Here is a 22,843-nt window from a genome sequence, read left to right on the forward strand (position 1 = left end):
CTGTATTTTTTTTTCAGCTTTTAAAACTTCTATCTTAGTTCTTCACTGAGATGTTCTGGTTTTGTTTTTGTTGTTTGCCTTTTATTTGGTGCATTTCCCGATTGCCTGTTAAAACAGTTTTATATAACACTTGCTTAAAACTTCTCATAGATAATTTCAACCTCCAGATCACCTTTGGTCACTTTTTCACCAGCATTGGTTGACTATATTTTCCCATTCAACTGAGACTTCTTCCCTAATGGTTTGTATCTGGGATTTTTTCTAGATACTTTGGGACCACTGGAGGATATTGACAATTTTATTTCAGTTGACCATTAACTTGGTTAGAGTGGGCCACATTTCAACATGTGCTTGTGAGCCATGGGTCCAGTGGTAGTTTAGAGCTGTGCAGTGCTTTTTTAAAATCTGTATATCTAGTCTAGGACCTGGTTAGTGATCTGCCAGGTCTTTGGTATGTTCTGTAATGTGAAGTCCAGGCAAGCACAATTGGGAAGTGAACATGGAGCTAATGAGCAACTTCCTACAGCCTCATTCCCAAGTTCCTTTCTTTCCATGATTGCCTGTGGTTCCAGGGAACTGGAATCCTTTTGATTCTCCAGCCAGAAAACTGTTACTTTACACTCACTTTTACTGTTGTATTCTCATGTAAGCCAGGTGTTGGGAGGAGTGATGGAAATGAAGAGGAAATCCGTTGCCAGTTCAGTAGTATTTCCAGTCTCTTCGTTGCTATTTACTATTAGAGTTCCCATGCTATGAGTCATATCTACTTCCCTCCATGAATGGACAGGACAATCACGGAGTTCAGTGAAAGGGCAGGACACACAGTGCCTTCCATGTGTCTTTTTTCGCAATTGAATCCCACATGGGCTTTTATTTCAATTATAATTTGGGGTTTGAATTCTCTTTTGATAGCTTCTGTTTCTTTGCCACACTTTTTTCCCCTTTTATTCATTCCAGCTGTGTTGAGCATTATACAAATGGAGCTATTTTGAAGCCACTGCCTAACGGTGGCATTTGGAGCCTGGCATCTGTTCATCATCTTTTCCCTGAGGAATCAGGGCATTATGCCAGGTGTTTTTAGATATTGGATAATTTGCGGTTATATCCTAGACAGTGTTCATGTGATTTTGGTTTTGTTTTTATTTTATTTTTTGCTAGACTCTGGGTTCTGTTTTTATCAACCTGCATGGCTCCCTTTTCTATGCTTTGACTCTTCTCCACAGCGGGCCTGTTGATGTGTAAGAGTACATGCACAGCTCCTATTTTGTGTCTGATCAGTGAGTGAGAAAGGCTGTACTTGACTCTTACATCTTGTGACTAAATCTGGTTTTGTTTGCCATTTTCTTTAAACATGAAAATGCTTGCTGATCAAATAAATGAAATAAAAATTTCTCTTTAGTCCTTTTGGACCTGAGTTTGTTTCTTTCTTTTGTGTGTTTGACAGTTCATCCACTGGCTCCCTATAATGTCAGCCTTGAAAGTATAGAAGCCACACAAGCCACACTAAGATGGAATGTGCTCTACCATGGAAATCGTTACTCACTTTTGTGTCAGGTTGAACTTGAAGGTGAAGGAAAAGTGATACAAGTAAGTGTTCAGCTTAATTCTCTATTTTTAAAAGTCTTTTGATATAACTAAAAGAGAGACTGCTGAAAAAAATTATCATAATGTTGTGGCGCATACCTGTATTCACAGAGAGGCAAGGAGGATTGTGAGTTCAAAACCAACCTGGGTTACAAAGGGATATACTGTTTCAAAACACACATGCACACACACACACACACCACACACACACAAATACATGTATCCCTTTAAAGTATTATTTCTGTGTTTGTTATATAGTGTGGATCATCTGTTGAAAGAGAAATAAAGGGCTGGAGATGTAACTCAATGGTAGAGTAGCTATCTAGAAAACACAAGGCTCTGAGTGTAAACCCCAGTACTGTCAAATAAATAAACCAAGAAATATGTTAACTAATTAATCTTTTATTATTGGGGAAAAGGCCTCATGGATTTTTTTTCCCCAAAGGAAAACTTGGCCTTTCTCCCACTCAGGATTTTCTGTGCTCTGATTTAGGGTTGCGTTGAGGTGTAATCACTAATAATTCAGTCTTCGTCTTTGCTTTTTTGCTTTCTTTTCTTCTCTGGTCAAGCAGTCCAATGTGTCCGTTAAGGTGAGCGGTGAGGAAATCTTCAGTGAACTGGTGCCTGACACAGAGTACCAGGCCTGCATCCGATGTGCTGGTGCAGGCCACTTCTGGAAGTGGAGCGAATGGAATTGTCAGAAGTTCAGCACATCTGAGGCAGGTATGTTGCTTTCGCTGGAACTTAAGCTGAGGAAGGATGAAGCCCCAGGAGATGGGTTGACTTCCTTGTGAGCTTTGAGCTGCATCTAAAACTAAGAGGACCACCACCTTACAGCTGAACGAAGAGAGCATTTGGAAAACTGCAACAAATGCCTAATGAGCGGGAAGACAGCAAACTCAAACATTTGACATCAGTGTTCTTTCTAGGACATTCTATCACTTGCTTTTCATTTGTCTAAAATAGTTTCTCAGCTGTTGCTGTTTCTAGATTCCTGTTGGACCTGAGGATGTTTTAATTAGCCTAGATCTTTAATTCAAGACTATGGAAAAATGGAAATTGTCAAATGCCATGGGAAACACTGGTCTCATACTAAAGTAAACTTAAGCATCAGCTCGTGTTGGGCAGTGTAATGCTATTTTCAAGCTCAGTTTTAGGACACACTGGAAACCTTCTCTGCATTCTCTTGGCATTAGTTTCTGCAGAGCTGTACAGTTTCTCCCAAATAATATGCCCCCAAGCTCAACTGGGCTTGAGGAAATGAGCTATCCTAGTATTGCTTCCAGATCTTTCCAGTTTTACTGTTGTTCCTGACTCACCAAGTTTGCAGTGTTAATGGCACACACACTAACGACTACTGCAGCTCACATCTGTTGTGTGTTCACTACCAATGGAAGCACGGTTAAGGGGCTGTATGATTGTAGAGGAGGCCACTGAGGCACAGACAAGTGAAGTCATTTCTCAGACCCAGCCGTGGGTGACTAAGATCCTTCTCAAACTCATCAGCCTGGCCTGGAGCCCCTCCTTAGCCAGCACTGGGTTTGGTGTGTTATCATTCCACATTGTTATTACAGCCCTGAAATCATGTTGATTCAAGTCCTGGCCAAGTTGCTGCCCAAGGCAGGACTACACATGTACATTGCGTCTCTTCTTCGTTGTGGATTGGCGGCAGAACTATTTCTGCGGTATTCTGGGGGCACACCATTCAAGCAATGGCTCGAATTTGTAGACAGTAATGGTAACTAATCAAATGTACAACAGGATTGGTGCAAAGGGAAATAGGAAATGGGTAGGATATCTTTGGATTATAATATCATAAGCCTGAAAACACTTTTATACTGGCTTTTCGTCCTGCCAAGAAAGTAAGATGCAGTAGTGGTGCTGTGCCTCAAGCAGTAGAGTGCTAACCTTGAACTGAAAAGTTCAAGGACAGCACCCAGGCCCAGAGTTCAATGGACAAAAAGAAAAAAGAAAAAAGAAAAGAAGATGCATCCTACTGATGGTGAATCTATAGGTACTTATTTACCTGTGATAACATTTTTGCTTAATTAGTGCTGGAAAATTCAGTGTTGAAGTGGATTGTAATAATTAAGGTATAATCAGTGTCACGAGGGCATAGATAGACTCAAAGAACATCGCAGGAGAAACTGTAGTTTATTGGAGTGCACCACAGCCTCGCCTTCATCACAGCTGTGTTTTGGTTTGGGTAGTCATTTTCAAACCAGCGGACCAGCGTGCTTCCACCCCTGGAGGGCCCTCTGCTGGGCACTGCCAGTACAGCCAGGAAGTAACAATGACCTGCCACCTAGAAAGTAAAAACATGGGGAGATGTATCTGACTTAACTCCTGTAATTGCTCTGATAAAAAAATTATTGGTGGCTTTCAGATGCTCTAGGTCTTGTCATTTATAAAAGATTTGAGTTTCTTGTTGTATTCAGGACCAACTGATCTTTTTCTTCTCTTAAACACCTATTATGTGCGCCTAGTGGGAAGTAAGTAGCATGGCTTTGGGCACAGGGGTAGAAGTCATCGAGAACGGAGGGTGAGAGGCAGACCACTGGCAGGACGGGTGATCCTTGCTGTCTTAGAATGACGTTGAGTGTGTGCATTTGGTTCATGCTCATCTTTTAAGCCAAGGTCTTCTCTTTGCTCAGCTCCCTCGGAGGCCCTCGCTGTCTGGAGCACAGTGAGGGAAGAGAACGGCAGTTGTATTGTGAACTTATTCTGGAAGGTAAGACATGCAGCTTCAGAATGTCTGATGCTGCCTCTGGGGTTTCAGTGACTCTAACTAGCATGCCTCTGCCCAGCAGCAGGGGAGGAGGACCTCCACATGAGTCCTGATTGGGGGCGGGGGTCCCTCCATACCTCCATCCTAATGCTTGCACCCCCTCTTCCCTGACAGTGAGTGCACGCACTAATTGCTAGAACCTTTAGAACCTTCTTGTCAGTGTGTTCTACTCTGCCATCCCTAACTTCCACAAGGCTCAGGTATACGCAGAAGACCACACACCATATGTAGATAGATAAGGCATTGGGTGGTACCAGAGTTTGAACTCAGGGCCTTGCACTTGTTACGTAAGAACTCTACCACATGAGCCATGTCCCCGGATCTTTTATTTTTTTGCTTTAGATATTTTTCAGGTAGGGCTTAGAGTCACCCTCAGACCATAATCCTCTGATTTATGCCTACCACATAGCTGGAATTATGCATGTTCCCCATCATGTTCATCTTGTTCATTAAACTTTTGCCTAGGTTGACCTCAACCCACAATTCTCTGCCCCTCAAATCACTGAGATTCTAGGTGTAAGCCCCTTCCACATATCATATTTTAAAGTTATGAATACTTAAATACCTTATGTATATTTAAAACTTCAAATCAATATAGTAAACTTCATACACAGCACATTGCATCCTGCTACCTGGCCTCATCTACTCCAGGATGACCTGGAAGCCCAGCTTTGTATTCAGAACTCTAAGATTCATTGGTGTTTTAGACTGAAACATGGTGAAAGAGTCATTGGCCCCTGGCTACACGCCTCCATGCTTTTCTTCCCTCCTGGAGTTTGGCACATTCTGTAGAGACATCTGTACATACATATATGCATACATACATACATACATACCCACCAGGCTCCTTCCAGATGCTGTCCAAACTCAGCCTCAGGTGGAGGATGCACACGCCAGAGCACAGTCTGTCCTGGCAGGGGGTGGGGGGTGAGCAGCAGACCTGGACCTCCTGCTACCACTGTGTGGACAGGAAATTCTCTACAACCTGGAGAATCTTCTAGAAGATGAGGAAAGTTGGTCCTGGGTGGGGAGAAGACATGACTGGACAAGAGATCAGAGCAGGACTCCGGTTCCTCCTGCAATGATATTGAGGTGCTGCTGGCTCTGCTCCCACATCTTCTCTTCTTGGGCTGCCCCCATGTTTTATTCTGCCTCCATGTCTTATTCTCCATCCTATTGACTCCAGACTCCATCACTGCTCTCTGAACATTGTATCTTGAATATAATCCCTAAATGATTGTACTCTCCACTCACTTTGCTTAATTAGAATGCTTGATTCCAGGTTTTGTGTAGAGAAGTTTTCTTTTTCTATTTGTTTAAATTACCCAGGTAAGCCGGGCGCTGGTGGCTCATGCCTGTAATCCTGGCTACTCAGGAGGCTGAGATCTGAGGATCGCGGTTCAAAGCCAGCCCGGGCAGGAGAGACCGTGAGACTCCTATCTCCAATAAACCACCGGAAGTGGCGCTGTAGCTCAAGTGGTAGAGCGCTCGCCTTGAGCTGAAGAGCTGAGGGACAGCGCCCAGGCCCAGAGTTCAAGTCCCACGACCAACAAAAAAAAAAAAAAAAAAAATTACCCAGGTACCAGTGGCTCCTGTTTGTAACACTAGCTACTAAGGAGGCTGAGACCTGAAGATCTCACGGCTAGCATGGGCAGGAAAGTCTGTGAGACTCTTCAATTCATCACCAAAAAGCCAGAAGAAGAGGTATAGGTCAAGCGGTAGAGTGCCAGCCTTGAGCAAAAAGCTAAGGGACAGTGCGTAGGCCCTGACTTCAAGCCCCAGTATCAGCACACACACACACACACACACACACACACACACACACACACACACACACACACACACACACCACAACACACATACACACCACAACACAAAAAAATTGTTTAAATTATCTTGTCAGCATGGGGTGAGAAGTAATTTGTGCATGTATATTTGCATACATGTGGGCCAGGAAGTGGTAGATAGAAAAAAATAAAGAAGTAATTATATAAAATTCTTTCCAAGTAAAGCCCATTTTGAGAAACTTGTGAATGTTTGTTTGTTTGTTTTCAGCCATTGTCAAAACTTCACGCCAAAGGCAAGATCCTACACTATAATATAATTACAGAAAGTCTAGACAAACCACACAGAGTAAAACTGTACTCCGCTTCAGGACTAGCTAATGACATGAAACTAACCCTAGACCAGTGTGCTTACCAAATTAATGTCACAGCCACCAACAGTGCAGGCCAGTCCCCTGCATCTGTCATTGTCATCTCTGGAGACTCTGGGAAAGGTGAGTTGTTTTGAATGGCTTGTTTTGAATCTCTGTGAGCAAAAAAGCCAAGTAAGAGTGCTAGGCGTTGCATTCGAGCCCTGCTATAGCAATGCAAAAAAAAAAAAAAAAAGCTTGTATTTGCAGTGTTAAAGAAGCAGCTTGCTGAGAGTTATAATCTAAATTTGAAGTATATATTAAGAAGTAAATGTTCATCTCTGTGTAAAGAAGATTCTTTCCTTTGATGGAGGAAGGTGAGGAAACCATGAAGGTTAGGTCTGCAAGGCCTTCTTGGGCTCTTACCTTAAACCAGGGTGGCCCCAACCCTTTAACAATGCAACGTTCTAGAAGAATATACTGTCACCATGCTTTCAATCCAATGTTCCTCCATAATCAGGATTGCCAGAATGTAAGATGCCCAGTGTAATTTGAACTGTGCACAACAGGTAAGTCAGTGTTGTGTATAAGTCTCTGTAGAAAAGAATGGTTGGGGGAGAGGGGGAGTGTGGTTGAGGAGTTGGGAGGGAAGGAAGGGTAGGGGAAAAACAAAGGAGGAGGCAACAATACTGGATAGGAAATGTACTCACTACCTTGCTCGTATAACTGTAACCCCTCTGTACAGTATTTTCACAATAAAAAACTTATTAAAAAAAAAAAGAAAAGAATGGTTCCATGAGGCCATGTTGCCTTTGTCCTCATTGTCAGGCATTAGGAAAAGAGCCTGAACACCAGACACATCAGGTGGGAGCCTCCTCTGTCACAAATGCTTATTATTCTCTACTTAATTCCTACCCTGCGCATCTCAGAAGCAGTGGTCAGTCCAAGGGCAGCCTGGACTGTTGAAACAGATCAAGTGTCATTTTTGGCTGTAGGTTAAGGATCAACCAAGATGTTTCTTGGTAAAGGGATAGAGAGTAAATATTTCAGGCTTTTGAAGTCTCTCTGTATATTCTATGCTCTTCTTTGTTCATTGATTATTGTTGATGATCACTGATTAGTTTTACAAAACCCTTTTTTGCTCAAGGGTCATATTAAGAGTCAGCCTTAGAGACTGGAAATTTTCTTCTGGCAATAGATGGTCTACTGACTGCTGTTCTAGGTGCCAAAGCCCAGTTGTGTCTCCAGATGTCAGAAGAGCAGGTCACCGTTCAGTGAGAATGTCTGCTGGGAAGCTGGAAGCAGGGAAGCTTTGTGGAAGTCCCCCCACCAAGCCTCTTGATGTGGGCCTTAACATGCTTGGCTCTTAGCTGGGAACTACTATTAGTCAGCTTTTTGTAAACAACTATCTGAAGTAAACACTATTGAGATTTTTCTGAGGCTTCTATTCAAAAATCAATTGTGTTGTTTTGGGGTCTGGTGGCAAGGCAGAGTATCATGGTGGGAGCTGATCCCCTCATGATGGCCAGGAAGAGAGAGCAGGTTGGCACAGACTCCAGTGACTTAACTTCCACTGGGCTCCATCTCCTAGAAGGATTATCATCTCCCAATGCCACATTTTAGGACATAGCTTTAGGACATAGGACCTTTGAGGAAATTTCATACCAAAATCTAGCCGATACATAGCCTATGTAGATTCATTTTCTTTAGAAACTGTAAAAAAAAATTACAATTATTTAAAATTAGAAGCATTTTTTTAATTTTATAGAAGAAGTTGAAGAGGAAAGAATTCAAGGTACAGAGGATGGATTCTTTGTGTCCTGGAAACCTCTATCTGCAGACAACATCATAGGCTATGTTGTGGGCTGGTGTGTGCGTCTCCAGGACCCACTCTGTGATTTGCAGTGGAAGAACATAGGACCCAATACCACAAATACAATCATCAGCTCAGGTAAGAACTGCTGCCCTACCACTCTGCCCAGTCCACTTAGCAAGTTACTTTGTGTCAAGCTCATTATCTCAGAGCAACAAATCTAACCTGGGCTCTTGGAGTTCAGATTGCATACAACTGCATTCTAAGATTGGATTTTTAAGTCTACTTTCACAGGATATATGGACCCCAGGTCCAGATTCATTTACTTCATGATGATAAGCTTGCTCTTCTAAAACTAGAGGTCTCAAATGAATGACAGGGACATTATAACCACTGGGCACAGAGCTTGCTCAGAGACAGAGAAGTGTACAGATTGAGAGTTGTTTGGAACCTATAGTTGGTGGGAGTCAACCCTCAACTTGGAATTCTGATAAATTCAGAATCTGGATGGCTCACCTCCCACATTGGATTTATAACTTGAAGCATGCTAGTTTAGCAAAGTCAAAGGCATCCAGGTTTGGGGCTTAAGCAGGGGGGGTATGTGGCGCCATCTTGTGGATGGAGGGAAAGATGTTTCCTGCAGAAGAAGGATTGCCCTGCAGGTTAGAGTGGCCTGGTGGAGGTAGGGGCGGGGCGGGGGGGGGGGGAGAGGGGGGTGAAGAGAGTGCAGAGAGGCAGAGGAGAGGGGAAATGAGGAAGAGGAAGCAAAGCTTCCAAGACCTTGAGCTGTAATGGTTGAGGCAAGGACCCTGAGGAGATTTCAAGTCAATGGAGGGTTTGGAAGAGTTTTGCCCCCCAGTTCGATGCACATGGATAAGGCCATGTATGGCAGGTGTGGCTTGTCTCCTGACAATGATGACAATCCTGTAGCTTTGCTGGAGTCAACACCACAAGGTCAGGTGTTTATAACACAGATGATTCTAAGGCTTAAAGGAAGGAGCAGGGGATGGTGGAGAAAATGCAGCAATCCTAAGAAGGAAATGATCCAGGAAACAGGTTCATTTTTCACTCTTCTCCTTTCCAGAATCCAGGGGAACGCCATTTTGTGTTGTTGAAACTGTGTTGACTTTTCTTCTCCAGATGCTTTCAGACCAGGGATTCGATATGACTTCAGAGTTTATGGAATATCTACAGGACGGGTTGCTTCTTTAATAGAGAAAAGAACAGGATATTACCAGGAACTGAGTAAGTGGAAAGCATTTAATGGGGCCCTGTAAGGATTTGTTCAGATCCATCCATAGATGCCAGCTTTGTGTTTAGGAAGATTTTGCCCCTTGCCCAGCTTTCATGTTTCCATTTATACTAGGAATTGCATTAAAAAAAATAATGTAGGCATAAAAATATTCCTTAAAAGGTCATTTGTGAAATATAATGCAAAAAAGGAAATTGTTGCTAATAAGACAAACATTTAGTTCTATCATAAATGAGCATTCTTTTCTTTGTATAGGTATATACTTTTAAATAAAAAATAGGACCTTACTCTGTTTGAATGCAAGCTGATTTTTTTTTATTCTTGTCCTAAAATAGTATTTAACCATGTCACTTTCATGACTGAAAAAAGCTATAGTACAAGTCACCTTTTACTGGACAGTTTTAGGGATTACAGTTATTTTCACTGATAAACTATAAAACTTACCCTAGTATCTTGTGCTTCTAAGGGCTAAATCTCTCTCTTTCTTTGCTCTTAGATCCTACATGAATCATTTTCATTTTACTAAGTCTTTGTCCATACCCATGAGAATAACTCTTCAATGGAGTCCTAGAGCTAGAATAGTATTCATGTCAAGGATTCCTTTGAGCTTTTGTGTTAAGGACACATTCAGGGATCCCTGCTCTACTTCTTGAACCATGCCTCCAATCTTCTTTCCTTTTGCTATTTTTTGGGGGGAGGGTCCAGTCGTGGGGCCTGAACTCTGGGCCTGGGCGCTGTCCCTCAGCTCTTCAGCTCAAGGCTAGCGCTCTACCACTTGAGCCACAGCGCTACTTCCAACTTTTTTCTTTTTGCTTATGTGGTACTGAGGAATTGAACCCAGGGCCTCAGGCCTGCAAGGCAAGCGCTCTACCACTGAGCCACCTTCCCAGACCCATCCTCTTTCCTTTTGTGTGTTGGATATTTTCAAAGTAGAGTCTTGCTTTCTGTGCATCTGGCCTGGACTCCAGTCCACTTACTTGTGCTTTCCCACTCTGTCCAGCCACTGTGTTTCCTCCGTAGCTGGGCTAACAGGCAAATGCTATCATGCGCATCCATTGGCTGAGATGAAGCCTCTGGAACTTCTGACTGGCCTCAAACCGTAATCCCTTGATCTCTGCCTCCTAAGCAGCTTTGAAATAATTAAGTATACCCTTCGTTTCTTGTATAATGTTTAAGAATTTTCAGTCATGTTGTGAAAAGGTCTGTATATTTCCACCACGGTCGCTGTAGCGGTGTGGGGAGTTTCATTTTCCTTGTGGAGTACTCATTCACCCTCTGACATCCAACATCCCAGGCCACTGAAAGCAGCACGGTGCAGCAGGACTTGATTCTCTCACATGAATCTGACCAATGCTCAGTGTCTTCACTTGGGAGGAGCAGAGCTGTCTCTGAGGAGGAAGGAGGGGGGTGGCATGGCCGAGCATTGGTGGCTGTGTTCATGTGCATAGAGCAGTGTGCAGAACTCTGGTGTGGCGGAGCAGATCTAGGAAAAGCTTCCATATACATTCTCAGATTTTCCTACTGGTATCTGAATAACTTCATTGCCTTAACTTGGGAAATAGAGTTCTTCTGCCATTTGGCCTCTTACCTCTTGGAACATAACCCTGCCTCTTCCTTCCCATCTTCTTCTTCTTCTCATCTGTAGGTTCTCTGTTGGGTCTTCTCTCAAATGCTAGTTAGGCTTCAAGTTCACAATCAAGCCTAAGAAAGACTTGCTCTTTGTGAAAATGTCTATGTGATCTTGTGCAAGTTACTTTGTCTGTCTGGGCATCTGTGTCTTTGTCTGTAAAAGGCGTGACTTGAACAAGAACATTATCCAATTTCTTCCCAGTTCTCACAAACAACCTTACATTAAACTCTCAAGGGACACAGATAAAGCTCCTTACTTGGCATACGAGCGATGTTGTCCAGAGCTGCTACTGTTTTCTGTTCAGTTTATGTGGGTGTTCTCAGACCATTTCCAAATCACAATGTTTTCTCATCTCTTCTTTCTCTCTCAGCTCCTTCAATGAACCCTCAAGTGACCGTGAAAAACTTGACCTCCCACTCCTTTGTTCTGAGCTGGACGGATTACTCCACAAATGACCAGTCAGGTTTTATTCAAGGGTACCATGTCTATCTGAAATCCAAAAACAGACAGTGCCAACCAGGATTTGAAAAGGCGGTTCGTTCAGGTGACTTTTTTTTTATTTGTTCACCTGTGTTCTCAGGATCTCACTATTTGAAACCATGGTATGAAAAGTGAGGTCATGGGTTACTCCCAGCACAGAGCCTGGCTTGTGGCCAGGCTGAATGGACTTCTTGTATCACTTTAGGATCAGAAGGAGCTTTTAAATACAGAAAAAAAAGGGGGAAGAAGGCCAGGATTTGTAACTTATTTCAGAAAGAACAAGGCTGGGCCAAGAACTCCTTAAGAAACCCTGCCACATACAGAATTTTCTGGACCTCTTTGCTTTAACTTTGTTAATTGTCCTGACTGCCCGTTATTTCTATTCAGTTCTATTTTGGTGGTGTGGGAGATGAACCAGGTTTGCACAAGTTAAAAGTGTTCTACCACTGAACTACACTCCCAGCCTTACTATTTACTTCTAAGTCTCTTTGGAGTTCCTACCATCACTGGCAGATCTGTGTGTTCTTCCTGTCTATCTGGACCACCAAGTGCTCTCTTTATATAGTGGACTCTTGGCTTGTTGTTGTACCCTTTCTTTAAAGTTTTCTCAGGGTCTTCAAGGTGGTAAGATTATCATTGGAATTTTTTTGTTGGTGGTGGTTTAAAAAATCTTGCAATAAGAGCATTAGTGTCCAGCTCTCTCACCAATTTCTACTGTGCTGCTGGGTTATTTTTTGTCCCCCTTGTAAACAACATTGCTTTTAAATCACAGATGATTCAGTATGTTGCAAATACAACATCAAAAAACCAGAACAAAAGACATTCACTGTGGAAAACCTCCAGCCAGAATCCCACTATGAGTTTTTGGTCACATCCTATACGCGTGTTGGAGACGGCCCCAATGGAACATTCACGACAGTCACCACTCCAGATGAACTCTGTAAGTTCCTACACATGGAATCCCTCTCCCTGGGAGTTTCCTAGAAAGTGTTGCCTTAGGCTTTGTCTAGATCGGAATTTGCAAATATTTTGTCTCTCTAAAACTTTTTTTTTCTCTCTCTCCCTCTTTCTCCTTCACTTTTGTTCCACAAACTATTATACAGAATCCCACTCCAAAAGCTAGGGCAGGGTGGAGCTAATCTGACTGCTTAAGGGGCTGGACCTATTTCTGCCTCCCATTGGCTTCTGAGGCCCTTCTCGAGAAATCACAGAAGCCTAGTTTAGTGTGGACATTTAAAGAGCCACAGACTTCCATATAGAACAGGCCACAGTGTAGGATCGGTGCTGGAGGAATTACTTTCTGCAGCCAGCCTTCCTGCCAGCTGGCTTTTCCAGTGGCAAATAACTGCTTCTTGTGCTGCCAGAGGGGGCTGGTAAAGATGGGTGGCCTAGGGTGGAGACATCCCCACCTCCTTGTTTGCAAATTTGGTCAGGTAAAGGTGTCATGAATGGAGATCTATCTTGTCCAAATGCATTTGGCTGGAGAGATGGAGAAAGAAGAATGGTAGGAACTAGCAAATCTGAACATCCACGGAGCAAGGAAGGGAGTTGGGGGCAGGGGAGGGAAGGGAGGATATTCAATCTATTATTTTTTTTAATAAAAAGTTTAGTAAAAACTAGTCACAAATTTGGAAACATCATTAACATCCCCCCCCCACACACTTGTTCTCAAATACAGTATAAATGCAGAACTTAACCAAATTTGAGAAATGGTTGTAGTAGTCAAAAAGGCTGATCTTGAGAGCAAGGTGTCCCTAGTGAGTGGGAGAGCTTCCCTCCACCGCCCTGGGCCAGGGGTAACCTGGGGCCAGTTGTTGAGAAGCTAGTTCTGGTCCCCTCTTACCTGAGAGGTCTTTCATTCCAGAGCGCCCTGTTGCCTGATCACATTGACGTGGCCTCTACCTAAGGCAGCCCTTATTCAGCTCACCCATTTTATCTGGTCAGCCAAGTGTTGGGTGAAAAGTATTGAAGGAGACAAACGGGTTGAACAGAATCATACATGTGAACAATCCACTGACCCAGCCAGTAAAATCATTAATTAGTTGAATTACAAGCAGCGCTACCAGGGAGATGGGCATTAAGAAAAAACAAGCATGGCTGATAAAGCTGAGAAACAAAATGATACCATTAGCCAGGTGCTGGTGGTTCATGCCTGTAATCCTAACTACTCAGGAGGCTGAGATCTGAGGATTGCAGTTCAAGGCCAGCTCAAACCTTTGAGACTCTTACCTCTAGGTAACCAATACTCTACTGTTGCTCAAATAATAGAGTGCCATCTTTGAGCAAAAAGCTAAGGGATAGCACCCAGGCCCTGGGTTCAAGCTGCAATAGCAGTGTGCGCATGTGTGCATGCACACGCGCGCATACACACACACACACACACACACACACACACACACACACACACACACACACACACACACACACACACACACACACACACACCATTACCCAAAGTAAGAAGTATTTAAGCAACTTTGAGACTACTTAGGAGTTTTCTAGTCAGTGCTAAAATCTCAGTGATAGATAAGTTTTTCTTTCAGCTTATGGGTCTATAGGTCAGCTGTGGCCTGACTCTCATCTAGGCTAGGCCAAGCTGAATTTAGGCTTCAGAGTGGCTCAGATGTATTACATGTAAATTCATCTTGGCAGCAGCTACCTGGAGCAAACTCCTGATGGGTTAAAGGATCACCAGAGGGCAAGACAGTCTACATGAGCACATTTCAAATCCTTTTACAAGATAATCACCACCATCTCATTGGCCAAACCAAGACCTATAGTTATATAGCAGGAAAATGTTCTCCATCTACCCACAAAGCTGGGGCAAAGATGGGAAAGTGTAATTCTAATTTGGGGAGTAAGTGAGGAACTGGTCCACTCTAGAGGGAAGGATTTGATTCACAAAGCATTTGACCAATGGCAAAAGGTCTTGGATCTCGGCTGACTGTCCTTCTTGCCCCTGGTCAATCATGAAGTTTGCCTAATAGAAATTTGAGGATAATAAGCATGTTATTCTCCTTTGAACACTTAATTAAAAATTTTTTCTTTGAGGAGGTAGAACTACTCATACAAAGATTCTTTCTTTCCTTCTTCAGCCTACACGTTGGTACAGATCATACTGCCCATGATTCTCAGTGTCTTGCTCATCATTTCTGTGTGTTACTGGAAAAGTCAGTGGTAAGTATGTGAGCAAAATTGTATCCAAAACTCAGAGGACATCATCAGCTAGCAATGACACTGTATAATATAGAAACACAAAAGGGTAAAGGACAAAGGTCTAGGTGAGGTTGTGTAATTTCTTTGACAATTTTGCTTAGCAAATCAGTACATGAGAAAAACAACCATGTAAAATAAAGAGTTTGCCAGGTGTTGGTGGCTCATATCTGTAATCCTGGCTACTTGGGGCTGATATCTGAGGATTGCAGTTTGACATCAGCCCAGGATGGACAGCCTGTGAGACACATATCTCCAATTTAGCTTCCAACCAAAAAAAGTGGAGCTGTGGCTCAGGTGGTAGAATGCTAGCCTTCAGCAGAAATTCTCAGGGCCAGCACCTATGACCTGAGTTCAAGCCTCAGGACTGGAACAAAAATAAAATAAAATCTAATAAAGAGTTTGCAAGTGTTTAAGTAGCCATAGCCAATTTAGATATCTCAGTCTGTATTCAGTGGTCTTCTAAGTACTCAATATGGAATAATCCATGTTCTTGCAAGATCACTGTAAGTACTGGATTACCTTCATGTAACCAATGAGCTGAAGTACAATGGAAGCATTAATAAGGGATAGAGGAAGGATTAGAACCCAGACATGGAACTCTAGAGTTCTTAACCATTCCGCTATCCTGTGAAATTTTCTTCCATATCCACTGTTTTCCTAGGGTGAAGGAGAAGTGTTACCCAGACATCCCAGATCCTAACAAGAGCAGCATCTTGTCACTGATAAAATCCAAGGTAAACAAATACGAGGAAATTCTTGGTATATAAAATCTCTAATAAGGAAAAATCCAACTTTGGGCTGTTGTAATGATATTTTCCTGAACCTCTTCAAATTAGAATCATTTCTGGTCCTACATCTATGAGGTAGGTGACTGAAGAGGCTGGAGGTGTAGCTCAGTGGTAGGGTGCTTACTCAACAGGTATAAGGTCTGGGGGGTCCATTCCCAGGACTGAGAAAGAGCTATGGAGAAATGGGGGGGGGGGAGAAGGATTGGAGCAAGGGCCAGGAAGGGAATGAGAGGGAGGGGAAGAAGGAAGGAGAGAAGTGAGGAAGGAAAGAAAGAAGAAGAAAGGAAGGGAGAGAGAGAAGGGAGGGAGGGAAGAAGGAAAGAGCAAAAGATAGAAGAAAAGGAAAGGAGGGAGAGAAGGAAGAAGGAAAGAAGGAAGGAAAGGAAGGAAGGAAGGAAGGAAGGAAGGAAGGAAGGAAGGAAGGAAGGAAGGAAGGAAGGAAGGAAGGAAGGAAAGAAGGAAGGAAGGAAGGAAGGAAGGAAGGAAGGAAGGAAGGTAGGCAGGAGACAAGGAAGGAAAAGGAAAATTAATAGGTGATTGGAGCTTTGATTCCTTCTGTTCAGGCAAAGCATTCAGTTTTCAACCCCATCTCCAAGCTCACTTGTGACCAGAAAGAAACATGAACCTCTCAGTGTACTTCACATACCTTTTTCACATACACCTTTGGTGTACACAGGTATATTTATATTTACATATTCTTTTGTTTCCTATGTAGGAAAACCCTCATTTAACAATAATGAATGTCAAAGACTGCATTCCAGATGCTCTTGAAGTTATAAACAAGCCAGAAAGCACCAAGGCACAAGTCATGGGTACTGAGAAGCCATTCTTGGCGGAGAGTGAATTAACTGCCTACCTTTATCCCTTGCAAAAAGAGCACTCAGGCCCTGGGCCCTGGATCTGTTTTGAGAACTTTACTTACAATCAGTCAGCTTCTGACGCTGGTTTGTGTGGTCACATTCCAGTACCCTCAAAAGACCTACAGTGGCAACTAGGACTGTTGACCCAACCTGACAACTTACTAAATGTGCTAGAAGGAAACTGTGAGCAACCTCTGAGAGAAATCCCAGCTGGAGAAGCAAGTTTGAATTATGTGTCTCAACTGGCATCACCCCTGTGTGGAGACAAGGACGGGTTTTCAAACAATCCAACCATAACCATGCCAGAGCCCTGTTCAGACTATAAAATGCAAATGGCGGTGCCACCATGCCTTGCCTCACCTCTCCCAAGTGGAGAGGGCAGCTTGTCCTCAGTGGTCCTTTTAGATCAAGGTGAACACTATCATTAACCAGGATCTACCCCACACAGACACTGAGAGTAGCATGGTTGGCACCATGTTACACCACAGGCTTTGTCCTTTATCCCAGTGAGCAGTCCCTGCTTGCTGGTCTGATTTATATTAAGAACACTGCAGTCTGGCTAGATTAAACACTAGAGCTATGGGACTCAGCATTCCCTCTGGTAGGCTTACTTCAGAAATACAGATAATGGGAACATGCTGGTCTTGTTGCTGCTTATTCCAGGCTCACCCTTAGACAGTCTACTTTAACTTGACAGAAGGTTAGGCAGAGCCTAACCTTCCACAGTACGACGGAATGGGCAGAGCCACTATTCAGGCCTTGCCCACTCCGTACTGTGGAAGGGAGCTGTGGTCCTAGAAGCTCCATTTCCCATGAAAAAGAGTGTCATTAAATTTTACTCTGATATTTAATATCTTTAGGGTAAAGCAATTATGTTAAATATTTAATAGGAATCACAAAAAGATTTATTACTGGAACATACATTGTCAACTCAAATTTACTGTGTTTAATGAAAAAGTTACAAACGTTGGACACTAACAGATATTAGACTTGGTTAGAAATTAAGAATTTCTAGTTTGTTGAGTCATTAACATTAACTTTTATTATTAATTTTCATTGTTATTATAAAGGTGATGTACAGAAGGGTTACTGTTTCATAAGTCAGGTAAATGAGTACATTTCTTTTGGGACAATGTCACCACTTCCTTGGCTCTCTCCCAGATTTTTCCCTCCCATCTCTGCAAAACTAACTCTTGAGGCACAGATCTAACCTAAAAAGTAAGATCTATGGATGAAACAATAAGATCTTCATAATTCTTACGTGTAACTTACTGTGGTAAGATAATAAGATTAATTTTCAACTACCTCAGAATAGAAAAGGAAAAAGTATCACTAAATATATCCATTGACATTTTATTGTTCCCATTTTTGTTCAAGAGCTCTATATGAACGACCCATTTCCACTTAGCACCCTTTGGACTCCACAGTAGGTTGTCTGGGTCAAGAAAATTCTCTCCATTTACATTCTTACTGTGCTAAACTAATAAGTCAACTGAAACCTCATTGTTGGATGTAACTTGAGACACAACTTTGAAAAGTTTCATGGAGTGAGAAATTTTTGTTGACTCCAGAGAAACTATCTCTTGAAATCACACTTGGTCCTCCATATATGAGGATTCTCACCCCAAGATTAGTAATATTTGCCTTTGCATTATTTTAGGTATTAGAGATGACATGGTATATAGAAGGATACACATAGGTTTTTTGCAAATATTACATAAACATGAAGATTTAGGTTTGAGAATGGGTTCTGGAACTAACTGCCATAGACACCACTGTGGGATGACTGCATATGCAAAATACTGGGTAGATACAGAATAAGTTTTAACACATGTAATTCCTTACTCTTCCCATTAGCCCATCCCTAATGTTTGTTACATTTTATAAAACAAATGGTTTAAGACCCCCAACTTCTAAGTGTTCTTCTCATAACACAAGGACAGACATCCCAACAAAGCTAAATATGCAGCTTCTACAGAAGCTGCTCCTGTGTTCATCCTGGCATCAACGGCTGTCCCTTCACCTCTGTCCACAGACACAGAACTGATTTCCACACAAATCCCGACTCCTTGGAAAGCTGAGGAGTATCTGAAGCTCAGGATGCAAATGACAAAGTACAGCGCTCAGAATTTGTGGGCCTGAAAACATTTGTTTTAAGGGTTCTTTCATTTTGCCAGCTGCTGTGTGTGGTCGAAATGACTCTGATTATGCCTGTAGCTCTGCAACTACCTAATGTTACCCTACAGAAATTATCCACAGCAGAATATACCTACACAAAGCAGTAGTTTTGTTCAAACTTTTCAGCCTCTTCTTCACAGGTAACTAAGCCTTTTGTTGAAAAAAATAACATAGCACAAAGCAGTGTTTCCTTTGGTTTGATAGTTGTGAAAAGACTTTTGCTCAATATTGAAATCATCCATGCTCCTTTGTTAATTATGTTTTTCATTTGAAACATACCCAGAAAATGCCAATGGCACTGATTTGTGTATGTATTCTTCCATTTAGGTTTGGTTTAAAAAACAATCCATAGTCTTGACACTATTTTACTGTTGCAGAAAGTCTTAATTAAAACATTTCACCATCACATCATTGTGTTCTATCTACCTTGATGAAATCAATGTCTAACTATTACTCAATATAGCCAATATTAATCACTTCACAGACTACTAAAAAATTAAGTTCCTAGATACACTTAAACCATGCTAAGCTGGGCGCTGGTGGCTCATGTCTGTAATCCTAGTTACTCAGGAGGCTAAGATCTGAGGATCATGGTTCAAAGCCAACATGAGCAGAAAAGTCCATGAGACTCTATCTCCAGTAAATCACTAGAAAACTGGAAGTGGCACTGTGGCTCAAGTGGGAGAGCGTTCGCCTTGAGCTGAAGAGCTGAGGGACAGCGCCCAGGCCCAGAGTTCAAGCCCCATGACCGGCCCTCCCCCCCCCCAAAATCAGCCTCAGCAGCATGTGACCTGCAACCAGTGTGCATCAGTTCTCAGACATGCACTCGATTTACTGTATACTTCTGAGAACCAGTGGCTTAACTTAAATCTTCCTGAAATGCAGCAATATACCAACAGCAAGTGCAAAGGTACATAATTTTGTGTTCACACTATCTGTATGATTAGAGTTGTGGCTTCTTCCCCAATGTTTATAACAACCAGATATATTGGAATTTAAAAGGTTTTGGTATTATATATCATGTTAGTATTGCTTTAAGGAAGTCCTATTCAGAAGCTTATAAGTTTATATTCATGTATCAGTAGAAGCATTAGGATTAAAAGAAAAAAATCACTACACAAAAGCAGAACTATCAGCCCCAACATTACACCAATGGCTGGGTTTAGCCACATCAAAACACATTTACTGCACTTGTAGCTCATGCCTATAATCCTAGCTCCTCAGGAGACTGAAATCTGAGGATCACAGTTCAAAGTCATCCTGGGCAAGCAAATGTTTGAGACTTTCATCTTCAATGAATCACCAAAAAGCTGGAGCAGTGCTCAAGTGGTAGAAAGCTGGCTTTGAGCAAAAAAAACTTGGAGATAGCATCCAGGCCCTGAGTTCAAGCCCCATACTCCCCTATCCCCCTAAGTTATTTTGAAGAAAATAATGTTTCCTTTGGAAATACTTTAATAATTTCTCTAAATAGGCTCTAATTTTTCCAACAAGGCCATAAATACCTTAAAAAATAAGATTCCCAAGGAAGACGGCAGAAGTGCAGGTGGGGTCTAACTGAGCTCTCTTCCAAGAAACCAGTTTTAGCATTGCAAGGAAATGTACATAGCTAGAGTCATACCAAGTGACCCTTAATATGACAGAGATTTGGGGCCAGAGAGGAAGTATTCAGGCAGCCTGCTTAAGAAGCCAGACCTGGGCACTGTGGTGGACAGACAGAGCCAAGACAGTGTGTGCATGGCTTTTAACACACCTCCAGACAACTGGATGAGTAGAAGCCAAAATCCACATCCTGCTGGCCACAGATGGACACAGATTGCAGACCATTTGAAAAATCAAGAAAAACCTCCACAAAAGACATCCTCACTCCTCACAGAACAGTTTATGGAGGGTGGAGCCTCCTTTCCACCCCCAGAAGAATGCCATCTTTGATACTGGCATTGACCCTGCCAGAGCTGTTAGCAGATAACTTGGGCTGGAAAAACAGGGGCTGTGGCACCATTTTTTTTTTTTTTAAACAGGGCAAAGGAATCTGAGCAATGAGAGGCAGCTCTGCCTAGGGGAAATGTCCTGCAGCTCTGGAGGAGGAAGCATTACCTGGGGCAGGGCTTTATCAGGTGGCCCCGCCCCTCTACAGTAAACAGTAACATTCTATTCCAAGAGCAGCTAAAACTGCAGCTTAGCTGGCTGCCGGAATTAAAAAACCAACAATCTGTAAAATCTCAATTTTAAAAAAAGTACATAAAAAAAACTGGATAGGCCCTAAAAGCTGAGAAGCTCTCCAGGCTGGGCCAAAAGAGATGCTCAGGAACTAGACCTTCTGGGAAAAGCCATTGATTCCAGTTAAGTCACAATCCCACTCATACCCAAGCTCACTTGCAGACGCCAAGCTACAGAAACAAGCCACCTCCTTCCTGTGTCACACACAAAGCAGATCACCCTCCCACTAAATTAGTCTGGGAGGAGACACAAAGATCCCAAGTCTGTAATGTAGAACTTTTTTCTACATGCTCAAACAGAGAAACCAGCTAAGCCACAAAGAAAACTGACCATCACAAGGAAATCAAAGGCTCCATCAAGAGACTGGATAACTGGCATAGGGCACCCCAGACCTCCAAAATAAATTGAATATTTTTTCTAATTGTTTTTTCCTACTCTTTTATTATTTTTATTTTCCCCATTTTTCTTCTTCTTTGCTGTTCTGTTCTGAGGAACCTAAGCAACTCCATTTCACTTAAGACCCCCATCTCAGTTCTGCAACTTAACCCTTGACCCACTTCAGCCCCAATGCTAGGAATTAGGAAAGCAAGCAATTCTCGGAACCACAGATGGTGTTTTCTCAAGACAGTACGTCAAGGTATCTGAAATTCCAGAACTGCCCCTCCTGGGGTCTGGTGACCATGATCTAAACCAGACACCCTGCAGTTTAGCACCTCTCCTCTTGAGACTCCCCTGTGGTGCAAGCCAACCAGCTTAAAGTACGTCAGCCCCCTTGAGCTAACCAACAACTTGTTTCTGGTCCTTTCCCGCTTTGTACTGTGCCAATCATACTATAGAGTTGTTTTATGATTTTCCCGCAGTTTGTAGTCATTTGTTACAAGAAGTTATGATGTATGCAAAGCCCCTGCCTTCCCTAAAAAATGTATAAAAAGCACTGTAACCCTGGGCTCGGGGCCTGCTGTAACCCTGGGCTCGGGGCCTCTCAGCGTCACGGGCTGCTGCCATGTATGCCGGGGACCAAGCTCGAGCTTGCAATAAAGACTTCTTTGCTTTTACATTGGTGATGGTCTCTGGTGGCCATTGGGGTAAGGATTTCCAAGTTCGGCTTTACAGTTCATTTATAGATACACTAGATTACTAGGCTTCCTCCTTCATTGTGAACATACTTCAGATCATATTTTGATTACTTCTCTATTTCTCAATCATACATTTTAGTATTATTAGTTTATTCATAAACTTTTTAAAGTATTTTTTTTCTTGTTTCCCCTCCCTTTTTTTTTTTCTCTGAATTTAGGTCTTAGTTTTCTTCCTTCTGTTCCTTTTCTTCTCTACATTCCTCTGCTCTTATTTTCTCCTCCTATTTTTCATATCTCTTAATCTTTCTTGTAATTTCATCTCAACCTATTTACCTTTATTTCTGGTCCCTCATTCCTTTTTTATTTTCTTTAGTCTGTGATCCCTAGCTGTTTGTCATTGAGCTAGACTGTATCTGTATACATTATGACTGTGTCAAAGTGGTTTTATCATGTTATCCTTTGGTCCAGATTGCTTTAAACCTCATGACAGATTTGTTTACTGATTACAACTAAATATAATCCCCACTCCTAATCACAATACCGCTCCCCTAACAAAGAAAAGCAGAGATAGGGGAATACCTATCTATATTTTGAACCTCTAAAATCAGTGCAATTACAGGGCTCAGGGTTGGTTTTTGTCTTAAAACTATGATCTGTGGTGGTACTGGATATACTTTTATATCCAGAAAAGGAGAGTGAAATTATCTATGATGTAAACCTCTAAAGTTTGTGCAACTACAGAGCTCTGTGTTGGTTCTTGTCTTAAAATTGTGTTCTGGTATGGTATTGGATTTGATTTCATTTCCAAATGGGCAGAATAAACCAAA

General features: G+C 42.3%; 1 protein-coding gene across 4 annotated transcripts in view; it reads left to right on the plus strand.

The window, feature by feature from the left end:
- Osmr (oncostatin M receptor) overlaps positions 1-19,129 on the plus strand; it is a 51,710-nt gene extending 32,581 nt beyond the window's left edge. For 3 of the 4 annotated variants that reach the window (XM_070041071.1, XM_070041072.1, XM_070041069.1), the window contains 11 exons: positions 1,445-1,587; positions 2,154-2,307; positions 4,239-4,315; positions 6,428-6,650; positions 8,275-8,457; positions 9,460-9,564; positions 11,572-11,745; positions 12,454-12,621; positions 14,777-14,858; positions 15,559-15,631; positions 16,401-19,129. In XM_070041071.1, coding sequence (XP_069897172.1) covers positions 1,445-1,587; positions 2,154-2,307; positions 4,239-4,315; positions 6,428-6,650; positions 8,275-8,457; positions 9,460-9,564; positions 11,572-11,745; positions 12,454-12,621; positions 14,777-14,858; positions 15,559-15,631; positions 16,401-16,973 — 1,955 coding nt within the window. In that variant the 3' untranslated portion in view covers positions 16,974-19,129. The remainder of the gene's footprint in view (positions 1-1,444; positions 1,588-2,153; positions 2,308-4,238; positions 4,316-6,427; positions 6,651-8,274; positions 8,458-9,459; positions 9,565-11,571; positions 11,746-12,453; positions 12,622-14,776; positions 14,859-15,558; positions 15,632-16,400) is intronic. The other variant, XM_070041070.1, reaches the window with a different exon arrangement.
- Positions 19,130-22,843: the final 3,714 nt, after the last annotated feature.

Source organism: Dipodomys merriami, unplaced genomic scaffold, assembly GCF_024711535.1.
Source record: "Dipodomys merriami isolate MVZ:Mamm:240054 unplaced genomic scaffold, mDipMer1.0.p SCAF_30, whole genome shotgun sequence".
NCBI lineage: Eukaryota > Metazoa > Chordata > Mammalia > Rodentia > Heteromyidae > Dipodomys > Dipodomys merriami.